Source organism: Myotis daubentonii, chromosome 21 (assembly GCF_963259705.1).
Source record: "Myotis daubentonii chromosome 21, mMyoDau2.1, whole genome shotgun sequence".
In the NCBI taxonomy this organism is placed as follows: domain Eukaryota; kingdom Metazoa; phylum Chordata; class Mammalia; order Chiroptera; family Vespertilionidae; genus Myotis; species Myotis daubentonii.
Window position 1 is genome coordinate 10,882,220 of NC_081860.1, and position 23,071 is coordinate 10,905,290.

The 23,071-nt window shown below is 56.9% G+C and overlaps 1 protein-coding gene across 2 annotated transcripts; it reads left to right on the forward strand.

The window, feature by feature from the left end:
* On the forward strand, window positions 1-13,119 carry RHCG (Rh family C glycoprotein). 2 transcript variants are annotated; one of them, XM_059678070.1, is made up of 11 exons: window positions 43-68; window positions 111-298; window positions 5,514-5,700; window positions 6,494-6,644; window positions 6,983-7,130; window positions 7,980-8,146; window positions 8,410-8,547; window positions 8,685-8,821; window positions 9,555-9,679; window positions 9,815-9,888; window positions 13,007-13,119. In XM_059678070.1, the coding sequence occupies exons 2-11, from the start codon at window positions 112-114 to the stop codon at window positions 13,073-13,075; spliced, it is 1,383 nt and encodes a 460-aa protein (XP_059534053.1). In that variant the 5' UTR covers window positions 43-68; window position 111; the 3' UTR covers window positions 13,076-13,119. The 2 variants fall into 2 exon arrangements, with proteins under 2 accessions (XP_059534052.1, XP_059534053.1); XM_059678069.1 differs by having other exon boundaries at window positions 1-298.
* The last annotated feature ends 9,952 nt before the right edge of the window (window positions 13,120-23,071 follow it).

Consider the following 23,071-nt stretch of genomic DNA (forward strand, 5'->3'; position numbering starts at 1 on the left):
TCCGAGCGCCCGATTCCGGCCGCAGCGCGCCCGGCCCCAGTCCCCGCAGCGCCCAGGGGTCCCCGCAGCGCCCGGCCAGGGGTTCCCGCCGCGCCCAGGGATCCCCGCAACATGGCCTGGAACACCAACATGCGCTGGCGGCTGCCGCTCACCTGCCTGCTGCTACAGGTAGCCATGGTGGTCCTCTTTGGCGTGTTCGTGCGCTACAGCCCCGAGGCCGACGCCCATTGGATCGAGGGGAAGGAGCCGGGGAACCGGTCCAGCGACCTGGAGAACGAATTCTACTATCGCTATCCCAGTAAGTGCCGCCGCCCCGGAGGCCCAGAGCCAGCGCATCCCGGCCGGTCCCCACCCGGCCCAGAGCTCGGGCGCTGGGAACCAGGGCGAGCGCGCGGGAGATGCCGCTCACAGTCGGGGCCCCGCTCCGCTCAGGCGCTCGCCCCTCTCTGGGAATCACGCTAGAGAACTGGCCAGATGTGCACAACCTCCTTTTTCCCTGTGGCAAAGGTAATAGGGGCCCTCGCCGGTTTGGCTCAGCGGATAGAGCGTCGGCCTGCGGATGGAAGGGTCCCAGGTTCGATTCCGGCCAAGGGAACGTACCTCGATGGCAGGCTCCTCCCCAGAGGGGCTCTGTTCAGGGTGCATGGAGGAGGCAACCAATCCATGTGTTTCTCTCACATGGATGTCTCTCTCTTCCACTCTATAGGGAACCCCCAGATCCAGGCGCCCCCCAACCTCCTTGTTAGAGAGCCCCGCCTGATGTCCCCAAAAGACACGAGCCCCATCTTGGTCACCAGCCAGGGGGTGACCCCGGCTCCCTTGCCCAGCTGTGCCATCCTGTCCTTGTATAGGGCCACAGGGATGGCTCCTTGGCCTGCCAGGCCTCCTGCTGGGAGAGAGGAGAGGTGTGTGGGTCCGTGGCCCCGCCCTCTTTGGCTGGGAGAGGGAGAAGGAGCACCCCCGAATTCTCAGGTACCCAAGTGCCGAGGTTAAGAGCCTGCCTTGGCATCACCAGACCTCACTGCTAGCACGGCCTCTGCCATTCCCCAGATGGGTGGCTTTTTAGGCAAATGTCCTCACCTGTGGAATGAGGATGACAAATCAGACCGACCGGCCTTCCAGGGGAGGGGTGAGGCTGGTGGGACAGTGCCGGGCATGGAATCTTCACTTCACGATGGAAAATTACCAGAAAAGCACTCAACACAGGAGTTGGGAGGACTGCCCCCATTCAAGCTGTCCCACGAACAGAGGGCAGTATGGCCTGCACTTGGGAATGAAACAGATCTGGGCCCATCACTACATGGAGTGAGCCCATTCCCCAGCCACTCTGAGCCACTCTGAGCCTCAGCATGCCCATCTGTGAAATGGGCATGTTATTGAATGCACAGGTCCTTTAGGAAGGTGGCAGGTGCCTCGTAGGGCACATCTCATGGCACCAAGTGAGAGGACAATAAATGCTGGTATCGCGTGTCCTCAATAAGGGAGTGAGTGCTCCGTCGCTGACTGTATTTAAATGGAGGCTCAACATCTCTTTCGAGAGGTAACCAAGGCATAGCTCCCTGAATATTGGTTTCAACTCATAGCATTGCACTTCCTTTGGGCTGTCTTTTGCATTGTAAATGCTCCCTGGTGTGGCATTTGTTCCTTTGTGGTGGTGCAGGAAACGGAGCTTAGAGATTTGCCCAAAGCTCTCAACTGGTCAGTGGCACCTGCAGGGATGGAGCCACGCCCACCCCCACCCTCCCACAGCCCACCTGCTTCCCTCCCCCCATACTCTGTGGCATTGCCAGCCCCTGGCTACGTCCTCAAGAGATTTTGCAGCAATGGCATGATTCGGCGGGTGGCCCTGAGTGTGGGAGAGATGGGCACAGAGCTTTGGGGAACTGAGGGACGGGCCAGCAGTCCCCAAAGAGAGCAGTTTAGGCTGGGCTGGCCTGCAGAGCTTTGGGGCGCCACGGGGCTGCCGTGGCCCATTGGGGTGGGCAACTCTGTCTTCAGATTTTGGAGATTTCTGAGAACTATCCCGGGTGGGAAGAGTGAGCTAGGAAGCTGGTGCGTACGCGGAGTGAGAGCAGCTGTGTATTGGTGCCCCCTGGTGGCAGCTCTCAAAATGGCAGCCAGCGTGCCACCCTGCCCCACAGGGACCCCAGGTTGAGAGAATGGGTTCTGGGCGGGGCTGCCTGAGTCTCCCGCCACTCCCCCTTCCCCCCGATGGGGAAAGAGTGGGCATTAGGGGTGTCTTACCAACTTCCGCTGACCTTCAGCAAGTCGCGAACTCAATGAGTGCAAAGCTGGTCAGTCCTGAAAGACGAAAAGAGAAACAGTAGCTAACAGGATTGAGCAACTGCTGAAGAGCCAGGCTTATGTCTGGACGCTGGTTGGATCACCTCACTAAATGTGCTCCCAAAACCCGAGCAGTGAGCCCTACCTGAGCTCCGCCACGACTCCCCATGTTACGGGGAAAGACACAGCAGATCAGAGGTTATGTCCTTGAAGGTCGTACAGACTGAACTTTCAAACCATTACTATTTTTTAACTGATTTTGTTTTAGAGAGAGAGAGGAAGGGAGAGGGAGAGAGATAGAAACGTCAATGAGAAACGTCACCGATCAGCTGCCTACTGCACGCCCCCTCCTGGGGATGGAGCCCACAACCAGGCATGTGCCCATGAACCAAATCGAACCAGGAACCTCTCAGTGCACAGGACAACGTCCAACCAACTGAGCCACACAGGCCAGGGCTTAAACCATTGCTATTAAAAGCATTTTAGCCCTAACTGGTTTGGCTCAATGGATAGAGCGTCAGCCTAAGGACTGAAGGGTCCCAGGTTCAATTCCGGTCAAGAGCACATGCCTGGGTTGTCAGCTGATCCTCTGTAGGGGACATGGAGGAGGCAGCCAATCAATGATTGTCTCTCATCATTGATGTTTCTATCTCTCTTTCCCTCTCCCTTCCTCTCTGAAATTAATAAAGATATAGATTAAACAAAAATAAAGATAAAAACATTTTAGGTAGCTGCAAGCTTTATGAAACACTAGAGGCCCAGTGCACAAAATTCGTGCACAGGGGGCGGGGGGGAGTCCCTCAGCCTGGCCTGCACCCTCTCCATTCCAGGACCCCTTGGGGATGTCTGACGGCCCAGATGTCTCACAATCCGGGCCCGCTGGTTCCTAACCGCTCACCTGCCTGCTCGCCTGCCTGATCACCCCTAATCGCTCTGCCTGCCTGCCTGGTCACCCCTAACTGCCCTCCCCTGCCAGTCTGGTCACCCCTAACTGCTGGCCTGGTTGCCCCTAACCGCCTCTGCCTCAACCCCGGCCACCGTGACTTTGTCCAAAAGGACATCCAGAAGATGTCTGGTCTAATTAGCATATTACCCTTTTATTAGTATAGATACATTAATAAACTGGTAGGTTTGGGTTGTAAATTAGGACCAGTTTGGGAGGTAAAGAGAAAGGGAGCAAGAGAATGAATTGAGGAGGTATCCAAGGCAGAGGGGGAGGGGAGCTGGCCTCCATGTGCTTGAGGGAGGGAGAGAACAGACAGCCCCAGACAGGGTCTGGGGGAGGTCAGGGCACCCACAGAGGCAGGGAGAAGGACAGGAGAGAGGGGGACAGGCAGGGGGAAGCATGGGAAGCAGAGGGCTCCCTGTCCCTGCTCTCAAGCCACACACGTATCCAGTGGGGTTCCCCATCCCCCCTTCCTCTTCAGCCTTGCCCCTGCCCCCAGGGTCCTCATACCACAAGACAGCTGACACCCCTCTCCTCCAAAGGCCCCCAGATTCTGTTCCTTCCACCTCCCTGCCAGTTCTCAGCTTCTGTCTCCCCCTCATCGCTTTCACTTTCTGACTCACAGCTCTATTTGCAGGCTGCCCAATCTCAGACCCCAGCTCCCACCCTCGCAGCAGGCCCCCACTCCTTCATGCCACCCTGCCCATCCCTCACCACCCCTACCATCGGCCCGGGGTCATCTCCAACCCCCACAGCCAGCACCAGACCCAGCACTCCCTCCCACCCCGCAACCTCTTCCCACTTCCCTGTGTTTATCAACAGCCCCGCGAGCTCCCCTCCCTGAGCTGTGGTCTGAAGATGTCACCTCCCCCTGCCTCACACCTCTCCTCCGGTCTGTCACCCATCCCATCTGTCCTTCCCAAGAATAACCACAGTGCCAGGCACACTGCTTCACACACATTAACTCAGTGTCCCCACCGCAGTTGGAAACATGATGACCCATGAAATGCGGCAAGACACGGAGTCAGAGGCAGGCGCTGTGAACGGGGGGGCGAGCTGCCATCTGTGGAAGCTCACTCAGGTCTGCACACAGAAGCTCAGAGCTCAGAGCCCCACAGCTCTCCTGCATCAGCTTGCGTGCCCGCTCCCCTGCCCCTACCCTGCAGTGTGCCTGTTCCCTGTGGCTGCCCCTCGCCGTGGCCAGGCTGCAGTGGGCACCAGGGCCTCTCCGCCTTTACGGGGCTGCTGCCTCACCTGCCTGTGAACTCCCACCTGGGTTTCTCTGCCCAGCGGGCACATCTGGGTGCTGTTGAGGGACCCACCACAACCACTCCATTCATGGATATTTATTTATTTGTTTTTTTAAAAAAATATGTTTTATTGATTTTTCACAGAGAGGAAGGGAGAGGGATAGAGAGTTAGCAACATCCACGAGAGAGAAACATCGATCAGCTGCCTTCTGCACACTCCCCACTGGGGATGTGCCTGCAACCAAGGTACATGCCCTTGACCGGAATCGAACCTGGGACCCTTGAGTCCGCAGGCTGACACTCTATCCGCCGAGCCAAACCGGTTAGGACTATTTATTTGTTTTTAAATATTGACTTCAGAGGAAGGGAGGAGAGAGAGACAGAAACATCCATGATGAGAATCATGGATCGGTTGCCTCCTGCACGCCCCACACTGGGGCGCGAGCCCACAATCCAGGCCTGTGCCCTGATCGGGAATCGAACCGTGACCTGCTGGTTCAGAGGTCGACGCTCAACCGCTGAGCCACGCCCGCCATTCATGGATATTTATGGAGAGTCTTCGTGGCACTTTCTTAGGTGCTGGGGAACACCAGAGAGAACACAGCGAGCGTGGGCCTGCAAATTGTAATGAGAACGAGACAAGAAAGAAGAGGGGTGTCCTGAGAGAGAGAGCCGCCTTTATTTTTTAAAAATGTATTTTTTGCCAGACCGGTTTGGCTCAGTGGATAGAGCATCAGCCTGCGGACTGAAGGGTCCCAGGTTCGATTCCGGTCAAGGGCATGTACCTGGGTTGCGGGCACATCCCCAGTAGGAGGTGTGCAGGAGGCGGCTGGTCGATGTTTCTCTCTCATCGATGTTTCTGACTCTCTGTCCCTCTCCCTTCCTCTCTGTAAAAAATCAATAAAATACATTTAAAAAAATAATAAAAAATAAAAATAAAAATGTATTTTTATTGATTTCCGAGAGGAAGGGAGAGAGAGAAACGTCACTGACGAGCGAGAACTGGGTCACCCGCGGCTGCACTCCCCCCGCAGGCTTCCAGGACGTGCACGTGATGATCTTCGTGGGCTTCGGCTTCCTCATGACCTTCCTGCAGCGCTATGGCTACAGCTCCGTGGGCTTCAACTTCCTGCTGGCGGCCTTCGGCATCCAGTGGGCGCTGCTGATGCAGGGCTGGTTTCACTCCTTCCACGACGGCTACATTCTCGTGGGCGTGGAGAAGTGAGTGCGGCGGGGGCGGGGCCCGGCGGGCGAGGGGCGGGGCCTCACGAGGGGCGGGGCCCGGGCGAGAGGCGGGCTCAGGGGCGGTGTCTGGGTGGTGGGGCAGGCTGGGGGCGGGGCCTGGGTGAGGGGCCGGATGGGGGCGGGGCCATGTGAAAGGCGGGCCCAGGGGTCTGAGTGGTGGAGCTGGGTGAGGGGCGGGGCCTCTGGGAGAGGCGGGCCCAGGGGCGGTGTCTGGGTGGTGGGCAGGCTGGGGGCGGGGCCTGGGTGAGGGGCCGGTTGGGGGCGGGGCCATGTGAAAGGCGGGCCCAGGGGTCTGAGTGGTGGAACTGGGTGAGGGGCGGGGCCCCTGGGAGGGGCGGGGCCTGGGTGAGAGGCGGGCCCAGGGGCGGTGTCTGGGTGGTGGGGCAGGCTGGGGGCGGGGCCTGAGGGAGGGGCGGGATGGGGCGGGGCCTGTGTAAGAGGCAGGTCCAGGGGCGGTGTCTGGGTGAGGGTGGGCCCGGGGGTGGGGCCTCGGAGTTCGGGTGCTTTGAGCCCACTCCTCATCATCCAACCTGGGTACCCCGAGCCTGGAGCCTGTGACAGACACCACACGTGCGCGCACACACACACACTCTGCTTCCGGATCAGAGAGTCTCCAGGATGGCTGGGTGTTCTAAGGGTGTCTCCCTCCCCCTCCCTCTAAGTCTGAGGCTGCGGGGACACCTCAGCGGCTCCCTTCCAGGGCCGGGGACTGGGTCCTTCGTCCTGACACCGCAGCCCCTGAGCCCCTCCCGGACCCGTCTCCCCACAGCCTCATCAACGCCGACTTCTGCGTGGGCTCTGTCTGCGTGGCCTTCGGGGCAATCCTGGGCAAAGTCAGCCCTGTCCAGCTGCTCATCATGACTCTCTTCCAAGTGACCCTGTTCTCAGTGAATGAGTTCATCCTCCTCAGCCTGCTCAATGTGAGCAGGGGTCGGAATGGGGGTGAAGGTGGAGGGGACACTTGAGGAGACCGCAGAGGGGTAGCGAGAGAGAGGCCTGGGGAGACATGCCATCTGGATTCCGTTCGACCTTGGCACGTCTCTTAACCCCCTGAACTCTATCTAAAGTGGGAGCAGTGGCATATATCGGGCATGCGTACAGCCTGAGCTCAGTGCATTGGTCTGTGGGAGTCCCAGGCTCATGAAGTCAGAGACAGCTGGGCATTGTCTGTGCGTGGCTTGGCGAGGGCGTGCGGGGGGGGGGGGGGGGGAGAATGGGGGAGAGGACATCCGAGCGTGACTGGCCTCTTGTTCCCAAGGTGAAGGACGCAGGGGGCTCCATGACCATCCACACATTCGGCGCCTACTTTGGGCTCACAGTGACCTGGGTCCTCTACCGGCCCAACCTGTACCAGAGCAAGGCCAGACAGAGCGCCGTGTACCACTCGGACCTCTTTGCCATGATCGGTGAGGCTGCCACAGGGACTGAGGGCCCACGTGATGCCTGAGGGCCGCTGTGGGCACACTGATCTCCACATGGTGGTCGCTGCCGGTTCCCCGTGGGGGGAGGGAGGGTGCTCACGGACCCTTCCAGAATCCCCGATGCTTTGGGCAGCCACCCTGTGCTTTCCCCAGGCTGCCCCGGGGCCGACACCGTGGTTCCCATCCTGGGGCCAAGGTGGGGTGCTCCATCTCCTCCCTGTGCCCATTCATTCCATAGAACACACATGTCCGCCACCCACTCTGGTCTCTTAAAACCTAGCCAGTGTGGCTCAGTGGATAGAGCGTCGACCTGCGGACCGAAGGGTCCTGGGTTCAATTCCAGTCAAGGGCATGTACCTCGGTTGCAGGCTCCTCCCCCGCCCAGGCCCTCATCAGAGCTCAGACAGGAGGCAACCAATCGATGTGTTTCTCTCACATCGATCTTTCTCTCTGTCTCTCTCCTTCCTTTCCACTCTCCCTAAAAATCAACGGAAAAATATCCTCGGGTGAGGATTAGCAACAACTACAACAAAAACCTAGCCCTGCATTCAGGGAGTGCCTCACAGTGTCATGGAAGAGATAACCTCCCCCATCCAGGGAGAGAAAGACTTCCCCATGGTGGTGTGGTGGGAGCAGGTGGGGGACAGGTAGCTCAGTCAAGGATGGGGTAGACTTCCTGGGGCAGAGAGGAAGGTAGGCGGGTGCGGGCGGGGGGGGGGGGGCCTTTAAGAAAAGCCCCAGCAGGAGTACAGAGACAGGGACGGGAGACAGCTGGGCATGGCCCACCCATCTAACGCCTCTTCTCCCGCCCCCGGCCCCATCTGGTCTGGCCAGGCACCCTCTTCCTCTGGATGTACTGGCCCAGCTTCAACTCGGCTGTGTCCAACCACGGAGACGCCCAGCACCGAGCCGCCATCAACACCTACTGCTCGTTGGCAGCCTGCGTGCTGACCGCGGTGGCGCTGTCCAGCGCCCTGCACAAGAAGGGCAAGCTGGACATGGTGAGCAGGGGGCGGGGGGGGGGGAGGCCGTGGGGACCTGGGGAGGGGTGCAGCTCCAACCTCCTATGCCTGGTGGGCACACATCCCCAGTCCCTGCCAAGGACTCTGTGAGGCAGGCAGCGTAAGGATCGTTGTACCCATTGCGCGGATGAAGAAACTGAGGCGCAGAGAGAAAGGAGCTGTCCCGATTGCATAGCTGGTTTTCCGCAGAGCTCTGCGTGCGGGAGGCCTGACGTCCCGCCCGCCCTGCCCGCCCTGCCCAGGTGCACATCCAGAACGCCACGCTGGCCGGAGGGGTGGCCGTGGGCACCGCCGCCGAGATGATGCTCATGCCTTACGGCTCCCTCATTGTCGGCTTCATCTGCGGCATCGTCTCCACGCTGGGCTTTGTGTACCTGACGGTGAGGCTAGGAGCGGAGGGGGGGATGCAAGGGGGGGATGGGGAATCCTGGGTCTCTGTATTCAGACCTCCAGAATCCTGGCCTCCCCGCCCCCAGCCTTAGCTCTCGGCCTGAGCAGCACCCCTCCCCCTCCCCAGCCATTCCTGGAGTCCCGCCTACGGATCCAGGACACATGTGGCATCCACAACCTGCATGGCATGCCCGGCGTCATAGGCGGCATCGTGGGTGCTGTGACTGCGGCCTGTGCCAACAGTCAAGTTTATGGACAGGAAGGGTACGTATGGCCCTGACCTCCCTCAGTGGTTGAGCGTTGACCTATGAACCAGGAGGTCACGGTTTGATTCCCTGTCAGGGCACATGCCCGGGTTGCGGGCTCGATCCCCAGTAGGGGGCGTGCAGGAGGCAGCCGATCCATGATTCTCTCTCATCACTTATGTTTCCATCTCTCTCCCTCTCCCTTCCTCTCTGAAATCAATAAAAATGTATTTTTAAAAAATGAAGGGTACAGCCGAAACCGGTTTGGCTCAGTGGATAGAGTGTTGGCCTGCGGACTGAAAGGTCCCAGGTTCGATTGCGGTCAAGGGCATGTACCTGGGTTGCGGGCACATCCCCAGTGGGAGATGTGCAGGAGGCAGCTGATCGATGTTTCTCTCATCAATGTTTCTAACTCTCTATCTCTCTCCCTTCCTCTCTGTAAAAAAATCAATAAAATATATTTTTAAAAAATATGAAGGGTACAGATGGAGGAGATGCAGGGGACCAAGACTGTCTCTCTTCTGGTCCTTCCCCAACGGGACGCCTCTTTTTCACGGGTCTCTCTCCCCAAGCTCTGTCCTTCCAGAAACGTCTGAGACCGTCTGATCGCTCCCATGTCCCCATTTTGCAGATGGCAAGGCTGAGGCCCGGGGCTTGTGGAACAGTGGCGCCCGCTCACATCTGTGGAGTGGCAGCACGGGGTTCCGTGGCCTCCCTGAGGGGCCCTGACCTGCCTCCTGTCTCCACCCCAGGCTTGCCCACGCCTTTAACCTTGACGGTTTCAAGACTGAATGGTCCGCGAGCCTGCAGGGCAGTTTCCAGGCCGCAGGCATCTTCGTGTCCCTGGCCATGGCCCTGGTGGGCGGCCTCATTGTGGGTGAGTGGGAGTGGCTGGGCCAGGGGAGGCGGGGCCGTTGTGACGCTTGGTGGTCGGGGAGCCCAAGAATTTAGAGGTCCGGTTAGGCCGAGAGGAAGTGGGTCCTGACCTCTTGTGACCTCTGACTTTTCTTAGGAGGCATTTTGAAATTTCCCATCTGGGGCCAAGCTTCTGATGAGAACTGCTTTGAGGATGCGATCTACTGGGAGGTGAGTTCTGCGGACTTGTCTCGCCCCAAGCCCCACCCCCGGCACCAAGATGCTGTCTCCCTTCTCCCCTGAGCTGGGGCCTGGGGAGCCTGGCACTGAGGGGTGGGGACAGAGCCCACACTACCTGCTCCTTCCCCCCGGAGGCTGTGTCTCCTGGGCTTGAAGGCTTTCATCTAGAGCAGTGGTTGCCAACATGGGGCACATGCCCCATAGGGGAGCAATTTGATTTTTAAGGGGGGCAATTCGAGAATGAGTTATTAACAGTGAACTTTTGCCGGAGCCGGTGTGGCTCAGTGGATAGAGCGTCGGCCTGGGGACTGAAGGGTCCCGGGTTCGATTCCGGTCAAGGGTACTTGCCTGGGTAGTGGGCTCGATCCCCAGTAGGGGGTGTGCAGGAGGCAACTGATCAGTGATTCTCTCTCTTCATTGATGTTCTATCTTTCTCCCTCTCCCTTCCTCTCTGAAATCAATAAAAATATATTACATAAAAAACTAAAAAACAGTGAACTTTTTGCATTTCTTCTGGTTCTAGGGGCCTCATGTACAGTCTATAAATATATATTGTGATATATTTATGCATTTCAGCCTCTATTCTATGTTTTAAAACTTTATATGCTAGTTTTTCATATTATTCTTACTAGTATTTTCCCAAAAATTTCTTAGCGATTTCTTCCTCGGTACTTCAACTGTCCTTCCGTTCTTTCATTTTTCTCTGTCATGGATGCCATGTTCTTTGGAAGCTTGTTTAGACCAAGCTCACGGCCTTTGAGGCTTCTTCCACATGAATAGGAGCTCAGTGTTTGAATAATGAGAATTCTATATCATGGGGGAGGGGGGGGCATCAGGATGTTAGAAATGCTTAGGTGGGGCGTGGCCACAGGAAGGTTGGGGACCACTGGTCTAGAGCAAAGAATCCGAGAGTGGGGTCCCGATCAGCATCCCCTGAGAACTTGTCCCTCCTGAATCCGAAACTCAGGGGGAGCATGTCTGCCTCCAGAGCCTGTTCCCCAAGGCAGACCCCGCCCCCTGCCCCCCAGAAGCAGGGCTGCCTCTACGGGGGAAGCTCCCTCCCAGCTCCTGCCAGGGCTGCTGTGGGTGCCTGTGCAGAAACCCAACCTGCAAACATCATTCTAGAATCTAGAAGCTGAAGGTCATGGGATGTCTTTTAAAACCTGCCATGGTGTGGGCTCCCTGTGACTTTGGACAGGCCTTCCTCCCCAGGAATCATATGGGAGGTGTTTACCTGTGTTTGTTAGATGATGAGGATGGCTGGGGCCCCTCCTTGTCGCCTGTGCTTCCCCTCATGACAAAGACGGGGACCTAGCCTGTGTGTGTGGCCCCTGATATGAGGGTCGGCCCATGATGGCCTTTCGTTTGGTTCTGTATTTTTAAAATATATTTTTATTGATTTCAGAGAAGAAGGGAGAGGGAGAGAGAGAGAAACATCAAAGATAAAAGAGAATCACTGATCAGTTGCCTCCTGCACAACACCTACTGGGGATCAAGCCCGAAACCCAGGCATGTGCCCTTGACCGGAATCGAACCCGGGACCCTTCAGTCCGCAGGCCGACGCTCTAGCCACTGAGCCAAACTGGCTAGGGCTCAAGTCTTTTTTTTTTTTTTTTTTTTTTTTTATGATTTGCCTAGATTTTTCTTGCACAGCCGAGATGGTATTATACACCCAATTTGGTTCCCTGCTCCTTCTCTTTATCTCTCACCAGAAGTGTTCGGTTTCATTCATTCTTACTAAACTCTCTGTTTTAGCAGCATAATTATTTTCGCTTCATATTTAAAGTCAGAACTTAAACTATTTTAGACACCACAGTTACAACCCACATGGATTTAATGCTAATGAGACAAACTAAAAAAACACCATCAATGTTCGCTCCAGGCTCTGTTTTGATATTTATAATTTACTAGAGGCTTGGTGCATGAAATTCGTGCACTGGGGGTGGGGGTGGGGCCCTCAGCTCGGGCTGCACCTTCTCGCAGTCCGGGAGCCCCCGGGGGATGTCCGACTGCTGCAGAGGTGGGAGAGGCTCCCCCACTGACCACCAGGGGGGAGCTCCTGCATTGAGTGTCTGCCCCCTGGTGGTCAGTGCACGTCAGAGCGACTGGTTGTTCCACCGTTCAGTCGATTTGCATATTAGCCTTTTATTATATAGGACTCTAAGTTCACACCTTTTCCCTGCTGTATACCCTTCAGCCGCACTCAGTAGAATCCTGTGCCCGAGGAAGTGAGCCACTGTGGGGCTGGACTTTGGGAGGTTAATCTAGAATATGACTTCCCAGAGGGAGGGGGGAGATAGCAGTCTTTAGGATTAAATCCTAAGGCAGGGCTGGCCCTCTTCACCCCACACAACTGACGGATCCACTTCTGGCCTCCCCCACCTTACTTTTTTGTTTGTTTGTTTGTTTGTTAATCCTCACCCAAGGATATTTTTTCCATTGAATTATTTTATTTTATTTGTATTTATTTAGTAATATATTTTTTAGTATATATATGTTTTTTACTTTTCCATTGATTTTTAGAGAGAGTGGGAGGGAGAGAGAGTGCAAGAGAGAGAAACATCAATGTGAAAGAGACACATCGATTGGTTGCCTCCCACACATGCCCTGACCAGGGATTGAGCCTGCAACCAAGCTACATGCCTTTGACAGGAATCGAACCTGGAACCCTTCAGTCTGCAGGCTGACACTCTATCTATCTCCTGAGCCAAACTGGCTAGGGCCCTCACCGCACTTTTGGAGCTGCCTGCAGTTCCGGGAGCTTATCACGCTGTCTTGCCTCTCACCGAGCACACAAGTGGGTTCGGCACCACCGGAATCCCCCCAGGCCGGGTTATCAGCCTCTCGTGTGCATGTAGGACACTCGAATGCCTTCCCATCGCTCTGTCTCGTCCTGGAGTGCCCAGCACCCTGGACAGTGGCGGACGTGACCTAGGGGCGTGATGCACAGTCAAGACTGCCCTGCTCCTCGACGTGCAATCCACACGATGACCAGTAGGTGGCGCCCGCCACACACCATTTGCGGCTCCCGACTTGCCCAGGCTGTTCTAGTTCCATGGGGGTCACCCGCCCTCTGGGTCCTCCTCCGAGCTGCCTCCTCTCTCTGCAGGTGCCCGAGGAGCCCAAGAATGCTGCCTCCCATCATGAGGACTCTACCCTCAAGGCACCAGAACCCTGAGCTCCCAGGGCAGGTGAGAAGCAGGTAAGGGGAGCGTGGCTTGTCAGTGGGGGATGGATGGGCAGTTCTCCCAGTGGGGGCCCAGCCCTGGGATTCAGATACCACCAGCTAAGGGGCAAAGAGAAAGCATCAAAGAAATAGGATAGAGCCCTCCTGCCTGGAGTGGGCACGCTGGCGTTGGTGGGAGAGACGCTCGGGGTCAGACCGCGTGGCACACACGGGGATGTGGGCTAGGTGCCCGGGACTGGAATGAATGATGGCTTTGCTGCTTCACAGCCGATTGCCTTTGAGGTTCTCCTCTCTCTGGGGACTCAGTCTCACTTACTTTTATTTTTAAATATATTTTTATTGATTTCAGAGAGGAAGGGAGAAATGGAAACATCAATGATGAGAGAGAATCATGAATCGGCTGCCTCCTTACACCTCCTACTGGGGATCGAGCCTGCAACCCAGGCACGTGCCCTGACTGGGAGGCGAACTTGACCTCCTGGTTCATAGGTCGACGCTCAACCACTGAGCCATGCCGGCCGGGCCTGAGTCTCATTTATAAAAGTGGGGAGGACAGGACTGGCTCTATTCAATCCATCAACTGGAGTAAGCCCCCCCCTTCCTTCCCACTTTCTGTCAACTCACATTTCCTTGCCCCTCTGGGGAGGCACCGAGCCGTTTCTCCAGCCTTCTGCATCCATCCCTCCAGAGACCCCCACAAAACGGGTGCAATTACTCCCCTCCATTCTTTTATTTACTTACTTATCTTTCCTCACCTGCGGAAATCTTCCCATTGGTTTTCAGAGAGCGTGGAAGAGAGAGGGGAAGACAGAGAGAAACATCGATGTGAGAGAAACACATTGACTGGTTGCCTCCTACACCTGCCTGCAGCCATGGTACCTGCCCTTAACCGGACTTGAACCTGGGATCCTTCGGTCCGCAGGCCGACGCTCTACCCACTGAGCCAAACCGGCCAGGGCCTCTCCTCCCTTGAATAGACGAAGGAGTTAAGACTCAGAGAGGTTCTGAGTTCCTGGGTCACACAGCTCACAAGTGGATGAACTTGGGGCAGGAGAGGACGTGGGGGTTTAAGGAAAGAGAAAGGCCAGGCTGTGACCAGTGGCTTCGGTGCCCGACAAGGCTAAGCAGGACCTGACCGTGGCCCCTCCTCTCGGCTCTCTCCCTGCAGGCTCCACAGACAGTCCCGGCGCCCAGGAGCTGGTGCTAGCCAAGCTGGGCACGCAAGGGCAAGGGGAGCAGCACCCCGCCTGCTGGCATGGCCCAGGGTGCCGCCACCCTCGCTCCCCTTCGCTGCCTGGACATGGAGAAGGAGGAGGAGTAGACAAAGTGGGCGGACAGGCCAGGTTCCGGCTGCAGGAAGCCGGCCACCAGGGGTCCCAGTGGCCTCACTCAGGCAGGAGCGGGGCTGAGCCTGGAAGGGGACCCAAGCCCTCCCGGGCGACAACTTGACTGCCAGCCCCCAGCTGCTGGGTTCTCGGCCTGCACGACCCATGCTCCCTGCCCCCGCCCCACCCCACCCAGACCTCTCTGTGCCATACGCCCATGGCGGCCTCTGTGAATAAAAGTTCTAGGTGTTCTTTGTAAAATGGGTGCAAACACTGCAACAGTTTGAGGGAGAACAGGATGCAGAGAACTGGCTTCCAGCCCCAGTCCTGTGACCGCCCACCCCAAGCTGCCATCTATGCTGCAAGGGAAATTACCCCAGGCTTCCAGGGAAGAATTTGGGGGTGCTGCAGCCGGCCCCTGCCCGGAGCCCCCTGGCAAGGCTCAGCTTGGGGGCTTGGGTATTTCCCCAAGGGCCCCTTCTTACTTCACATTAGCCATGCCAGAAACACACCCATGTGAAACGGCCATGCCTCCTGTGCCCCGGTGGCTTCCCAGAGTGGGTCACCTGAGTAGGGTTTTGGAGGCTGAATAGGAGTTTACCAGAAGGCTGGCAAAGCGACAGCATGGAGAGAGACTCAGGGATGGGAATGGAGGGAAAGAGAGGTGAGGCAAAAGTGTGGCAGCTGGCGACTAAGAAGCAGAATCCAGATCCTTTTGAGGCGCAAAGACCCCAAAGAAGGGGTGAGGGGAAAGGGCGGAGAGGGTCTCTCTTGCCGGCAAATCCGCCCTCCCTGCCCCATCACAATTCACACACACACACACACACACACACACACACACACACTCAGGCGTTCACTCCCCTTGCCAAAGGGGGGGGGGGGAGGAGGAGGAGGAGGAGAAGAGGAGGGAGCCGGAACGCAACCTATTCATGTTCCGGCGAGGAACACCCTCATTTTCCACGCTGGGGAAGACAAAAACCCGTCACAACCTGTTTCTGGAACTTGTCAGCAGCTGCCAAGAGGAGCATGTTAATTAAACGTCGGCGAAGATGGAAGCCGGAGGGCCCGGCTCTAATTGGACAGTTTGCTCCGCGGAGTGAAAAACATTGTGACAAAGGAGGAGGTGCGCCTGGCGCAGCGGGGTGCGCCGTGGGGTGCGCGCCCGGGAGGGGCCGGCGCTTTGATTTCAGCTGATAGGGCTCCAGGCACGCCCAGGAGGGCGGAGGAGGGGCCTGTGGACCAGGGGGAGAGGAGGGGTGCAGGGGGGAGGAGGTGCCCCCAGCCCGCATGCCAGGGCAGCCAGCAGTCTCCCTGACAGCAGCACGAGGCTCAACCTCAGACCAGGCTGCGGGGCGGGGAGGAGGGGGGGTCTTCCCCCCATTATGTGCCCTGGGTCTGGGGGCCATGCAGGGAGGGCACCCAGGGCAGGGCCAGCAGTCACCTCCCCTCTATGTTGAGACTGATCTGGGCTCACCCTGTTGCCCAGACTCTCTATGGGCCACGTGATCGGGGGTGAGGTCTTTATTCATTTATTTTTAAAAATATTTTAATTGCCGAAACCAGTTTGGCTCAGTGGATAGAGCGTCGGCCTGCGGACTGAAGGGTCCCAGGTTCGATTCCGGTCAAGGGCATGTACCTGGGTTGCGGGCACATCCCCAGTGGGAGATGTGCAGGAGGCAGCTGATCGATGTTTCTCTCTCATCGATGTTTCTGACTCTCTATCTCTCTCCCTTCCTCTCTGTAAAAAATCAATAAAATATATTTTTAAAAAAATAAAAATAAAATATTTTAATTGATTTCAGAGAGGGAGAGGGAGAGAGAGGTAGAAACATCCATGATGAGAGAGAATCGCTGATGGGCTGCCTCCTGCTCGCCACCTACTGGGGGTCAAGCCAGCAACCGTGACCCCCTGGTTCATAAGTCCACGCTCAACCACTGAGTCACCCCGGCCAGGGTGGGGGATGAAGTCTTTAAAATGCTGGCAACTGGGAAGCTTGTCTTGGCAAAGCGGCTGTGAAGGGCCTCACGGAGCGTTGCTGAGCCTGGAGTTGCCCGCAGGGCTGCAGGGGGCACCCCCAGACTGCCCCCCATGTGCCTGTTTGTCGGCTGCCCGCCAAGTCCCCTCCGTTGCCCACTCAAAGGATGCGCTGGGTGCCACGCTGGGTGCCTGCCCTGCCCTGTGCCCTCACCTCCCAGCGCCCCCGGGGGGGAGCATCATACACACCCAGGTCCGGCTGGGGTCACTGGGGTGGGGGTGCTTAGCTAACACAGCCCCCTCTTCTGCCCCTGTGTGCGTTGCCCCAGATCTGCCCCCACCCCACTCTCATCCGGAGCTGAAGGCCTCCGTTCGGGGTGCGGGGGCCGGGCCGGGGCCTGCGCCCCAGAAGCGAGGATGGCAAACAGGGCCACTGCGGCTGATCCTGGGGATTAAGAGCTACAAAATGGATAAGGAGGCGGGGCAGCCCTTGCGTGCGTTCCCAGGGGGGCTGGTCCTAGCAGCCGGAGCCCTGTCTAGGACAGGCCGCCTGCCGGGCCTAATCCCCTGGGAGCTGCCGCCAGAGAGGCCCCTGAAATGAGGCTGCTGTGGGGAGAGGGCTGCTGGGGGGGGGGGGCGCTGGGGTGTTGAGGGGGGCGGCCCTGAGGAGGGCTGGGAGGCGGGGAGGTGTGCCCAGGGGTGTGAGTGCGCCCCTGGGCCCCTGGCCTGGGCGGTGTGTCTCCCTCCGTGGGTGACCCAGGGTGCGAGGGGCGGCGTCAGCCCCTGCCTGTATCTGAGGTTTAAAGCCTCCCTTTTAAAAAAATGTGTTTATTGATTTTTTTTAGAAAGAGAGGGAGAGGGATGGAGGGTTAGAAACATGGATGAGAGAGAAACATCGCTGCCTCCTGCGCGCCCCCTACTGGGACCTGTGCCCTGAACGGGGATGGAACCGGTGACCTCTCGGTTCCTGGGTCGACGCTCAACCACTGAGCCACACCGGCTGGGCTAGGACCCCGTCTTGAGGGGCGCGGAGCCTTAGGGCAGCGACGGGGGCCGCTCAGAAGTCCCAGGCGTGTGGAGGAAAGAGGCAGGCCTCCACCTGCTGGCTGAGTGGGTGCCGTGTGTGTGTGTGTGTGTGTGTGTGTGTGTGTGTGTGTGTGTGTGAGCTCTTGTGCACGCACCATGGAGCCGGGTGCTTGAGAGCGGCCCTTTAGCGCCGGCTGGAAGGGCTCTGCAAATTGTAATCAGATTAAGGGGGCCCATCACTTAGGGCTCTTGAAAAGGCCACAAGACTGCTCATCGGCTGGGGCGCCCGGCCCACAAAGGCCGGGAGGAGCGCTGCGGGGAGCCGCCGGCTGGGGGGGCCCCCGGGGGGGGCGCTCTCCCCCCTCTGTCTCTCGTAATTATGTCAATTTGCTAGCCAAATTGTTTGCTCGAGTGGACAGGGGGCTTGTGCTCCATTCATGTGATAATGTGGGAACCGCAGGCCTCCTGGCTGGGAAAACGGGAGGTACCGGGACCTTTCTCCCCGGAGCGGGCAGGCTGGGGGTGCAGGTGCCGAGGGTGCGGGCGCCCGGGCCTTGGGAATCCTCCCCCCAGTGTGGGGCTTTTCCCCACGCATTCCAGAAAGTTCCAGCTGGGGGGGTGTGCTCTGGGATGTCCTTAAGGGCCTATTAAGACAAAGGACGGGGACCCTGGCTGGTTTGGCTCCGTGGACAGAGCGGCGCCTGTGGACGGAAGGGTCCAGGTTCGGGTCCGGTCAAGGGCATGTACCTCGGTTGCAGGCTCCATCCCCGGCCCTGGTTGGGCCTTGTGTGGGAGGCAACCAGTCGATGTGGGACACATCGATATTTCTCTCTCTCTCTCTTTCTCTCTCTCTTTTCCCCTCCCTCCCACTCTCTCTTAAAATCAATGGGAAAATATCCTCTGGTGAGATTTAACAACAACAAAAAAAGATGAAGGATGGGGAAGGAAGCGAGGACCCCAAGAGAGGACAGAGCGGTGGCCGCCAGGTTCCTTCAGGGTGAAGTGGGCAGCTCTCTGTGCCCGTGCCTGGGCCCACGGGGGCCGGGCTGAGGATGGGACAGGGTGGGAGCAGCCCGGGAGGTACTGGAGTGACAAGGTCCTGGGGGGAAGAGCCACAGCCCGCGGGGACTCGGGATGCGAGAAAGTTCTCACCAGTCTCCTGGCCTCCCCACAGGGACCAGGCCCAGCCACGCGACTCTGTCCTTTGTGCACAGCCAGCAGCTCACGAAGCTGGACAGCAGCCCTGGGAGGCGGGGACTGGGCTTCCCATTGCGCAGATGGAGAAAGTGAGGCCCAGAGAGGCTCGGCGACTTGCTCAAGGACACACAGCCAGTTGGCGAGAAGCAGAAGTAGGAATCCAGCTCTATCGGATCCTCCGCCCATCATGAGTCAGTCCCTTCCTCCGAGCAGAGCTGACAGTCCGCCCCGGGGTGCATGAGGCACGGAGGATGCAGATGGCCCGGGGAGGGGACCCTCAGGGCTGCACGCTGTGGTTTTGCAGCTCATCCGCCTTGTCCTGGGATCGGCTTCGGAGTATTTGCTAACAGAATCGCTAAATCAAGCGTGTCAAACTCTCGGCCCGCGGGCCGCCTGCAGCCCACAACAAATATTTTTGCGGCCCAGCCAATATAACGGTATGTCAGAAAACACGAATTTTATCATTGCTCTTGTTCTATTTTATGCTATACTTTTCTAAATAAACCTAGATTTCTATGAAAATTGAAGCTCTAGCCGGTTTGGTTCAGTGGATAGAGCGTCGGCCTGCGGACTGAAGGGTCCCGGGTTCGATGCCGGCCTGGGGCATGTACCTCGGTTGCGGGCACATCCCCAGTAGGGGGTGTGCAGGAGGCAGCTGATCGATGTTTCTCTCTCATCGATGTTTCTGGCTCTCTATCCCTCTCCCTTCCTCTCTGTAAAAAATCAATAAAATATATTTTTTAAAAAATCAATTAAATATATTTTTTTGAAAAAAAGAAAATTGAAGCTTGTGTTTTTTGGCGGCCCACGTAAACGTAAACCTTGTTTGTTTGGCCCGTGTTAGCCTTGGAGTTTGACATGCTTGCTCTAAATCTGTGGTTCGCAAAGTGTGGTCCGGAGCAGCCGCACCGCCATCACTTGGCAACTTGTTAAAAACGCACAATCCTGGAGTCCTTCCTCCCCAGCCCCCAGTGCTGGCTCCAGTTTGAGACCCATCCCTCTGTGTTACTTAACAATTCCCCTGGAGAGGGAACTTCAGGGTGTTTCCAATTCCGTGTCATTGAAACCTGCGCTACAGCCCTGGCCGATGTGGCCCAGTTGGTCCCTGTGCACCGAAAGGTCGCCGGTTCAATTCTCAGTCTGGGCACATGCCCAGGTTCTGGGTTCAGTCCCGGTTATAGGAAGCAACGGATGGCTGTTTCTCTCTCACATCGATGTTTCTCACCCTCTCCCTTCCTCTCTTTCTAAAATCAATTAAAAATATTTAAAAAACAAACAGCAACAAAAACATGTGCTACAATATGTCCTTTCTGCCGAAGCCGGTTTGGCTCAGTGAAGAGAGCGTCAGCCTGCGGACTGAAAGGTCCCGGGTTCGATTCCGGTCAAGGGCATGTACCTGGGTTGCGGGCGCATCCCCAGTAGGAGATGTGCAGGAGGCAGCTGATAGATATTTCTCTCTCATCGATGTTTCTGACTCTGTAAAAAAATATATAAAAAATTTTAAAAAAAGTTTTAAAAAATTATGTCCTTTCTTTTAATATATATACTGTTTACTGATTTCAGAGAGGAAAGGAGAAAGATAGAAACATTAATGATGAGATAGAATCATTGGCTGCCTCCTGCACGTCCACTACTGGGGGGATCTAGCCCGCAACCGGGGCATGTGCCCTTGGCTGGAATTGAACCTGGGACCCATTAGTCCGCAGGCCAATGCTCTATCCACTGAGCCAAACCGGCCAGGGCAATACGTCCTTTTATTTGTGTGTTTGCGCCTCCTGAGAACATGTCTTCCCGCTCAAAATGTTCTTGGTTAACTTTTCACGTTTGCTCTTCCAAATGAACTTTAGAATCGGCATCTGAATTCCGTCTCAACGGCACGGCGTCGACTGGGTGTTTTAATTTAGAGAGGATTGACATCTTGACAGTATCGAGTCTTCCCATCAAATACTGAAACGCGGTGGGGTTTTAGGTATAATTCACATAATTACATATAATTTAGGCCGGCTTTGTTATGATCCTAGATATAACAATTGCGGGAGAATTTTATGAAACTAACAACATAATTGCAAAGGGTCAGGCATATGATCACCTTATTCTTCTTGGGATAGTCTTATTTCTTTTTTTATTGCTTTTTTTTATGAGAGAGAGAGAGAGAAACTTGTTGTTCTACTTTTTTATGCATTCATTGGTGGATTCTTGTATGTGCCCTGACCGGGGATTGAACTTGAACCTTGGAGTATTAGATGATGCTCCAACCAACACCAGTCAGGGCTGTACACTATTTTTTAAAAAAAATATTTTTTATTGATTTTTAGAGAGAAAGGAAGGGAGAGGGGGAGAGAAATAGAAACATCAATGATGAGACTCATTGATCAGCTGCCTGCTGTACGTGATCGAGCCCGCAACCCCAGGCATGTGCCCTTGACCAGAATCCAACCCGGGACTCTTCAGTCCGCAGGCCGACGCTCTATCCACTGAGCCACACCAGCCAGGGCTGTACACTATGTTTCTTTCTTTTCCTCCTTTTAAAAAAATATATTTTTAGTGATTTCAGAGAGGAAGGAAGAGGGAGAGAGTTAGAAACATCAATGGTGAGAGAGAATCAACGATGGGCTGCCTACTGCACGCCCCCCTACTGGGACCAAGCCCAAAATCCAGGCATGTGCCCTTGACCAGACTCGAACCCGGGACCCTTCAGTCCACAGGCCGACGCTCTAGCCACTGAGCCACACCGGCCAGGGCAAGCTTCCCTCTTCTTCTGCCTCAGGTGCACCCACCCGCTGAGACCTGACTGCCTGGGGCCACCCTGTCTCAGGGTGAGCCGGGAACCCACCCCCCACCCCCAGCGGCTGTCCCAGCCAGGCTGGCAGGAGGGGAGGGGCTGGCGCTGGGTGAGGCACCCCCGTCTCCCCGGGAGGTAAAGCCCCCAGGAGGCCGCTGCGTGCCGCGCTGCCTCTGTGGGGGCCCCGGGATGGGAGGCGCCGGGCGGCCTGTACACTTTGGCTGCCAGATGAAAGGGGGACGACATAAAGGCTGCCCGGCCGGCTGAGCGCGGCGCTTTGTGCGTCTCCAGACGGAGCTGCAGACCCTGTGAATGAAGATGTCTGCTGCCCCAGACGCCCCCTTTCAGCCGGGAGGTGTTTCCCGGCCTCATTTGGCGATTGTGACTCTGAGCGGCCCTGCATTCATGCCTCCTGGGGAGGATGGGAACGGGCTGGGGGGCCTGACCCCCCTCCTACCCCTGTCCTGGAATGCGGGGGGGGGTTCCCCTCCCTTCTCCTCCGGGCGAGGCCGGGGAGGGGGGTTGGGGGGGACATGGGGGGAGGGAGGCCATCTGGGAGCCATGGGAGCCACAGTCCCCGCCTCAGCCAGGCCGCCTTCCGAAGCCTGTGTGGTGCCAGGGTGGCCGGGGTCAGGGGTCACTGGTGCTTTTTCCTGAAGGCGTGGGTGAGCGTGTTGAGGGGACGGCATTACGAGAGCCTGGGGTTGCCCTGACCAGTTTGGCTCAGTGGATAGAGCGTCGGCCTGGGGACTGAAGGGTCCCAGGTTCGATTCCGGTCAAGGCCATGTACCTTGGTTGTGGGCACATCCCCAGTGGGGAGTGTGCAGGAGGCAGCTGGTCGATGTTTCTCTCTCATCGATGTTTCTAACTCTCTATCCCTCTCCCTTCCTCTCTGGAAAAAATCAATAAAATGTATTTTTTTAAAAAAAAAAGAGGGAAAAGAGATAAATTAAAAAAGAGAGAGAGAGCCTGGGGTTCACCTGGCTGGTGTGGCTCAGTGGGTTGGAGCATCATCCCGTCCTGAACAGCAAAAGGTTTCGGTGTCTCCATCCCCACTTGGGATGTGCATGGAGGCAGCCGGTGGGTGTTTCTCTCACATTGATGTCTGTCTGTCTTTCTCTCTCAAATCAATAAACGTAAACTTGGGTGAGGATTGAAAAAAAAAAATTAAGCCCTAGCTGGTTTGGCTCAGTGGATAGAGCATCAGCCTGCGGACTGAAGGGTCCTGGGTTCGATTCCGGTCAAGGCCACGTGCCCGGGTTGCAGGCTCGATCCCCAATAGGGGCTGGGCGGGAGGCAGCCGATCCATGATTCTCTCTCATCATGGATGTTTCTATCGCTCTCTCCCTCTCCCTTCCTCTCTCAAATCAACAAAAATATATTAAAATAACAAAACGAAGAGAGAGCCTGAGGTTCAAGTCCCGGGGCTACCAGAGATGCCAAACCCATTCCCTGATGTCACTGAGCCTCCGTGCCAGCCGGGGACCACCCTCCGCCCCCTTGCCCTGGGGGGTGAACGACTCTGTATCCGTTTAGGCAGGTCCCAGCCATCCGGCTGTGGTTCACGTACAGCCGGGTCTAACCCCACATGACAGAACAGCCGGGGCTCACGTTCCCGGTCCTGCACCCCACAGTGGCACAAGGAAGGGGTTGTGCCACTCAGAGCCACCGTGAGGGGCGGG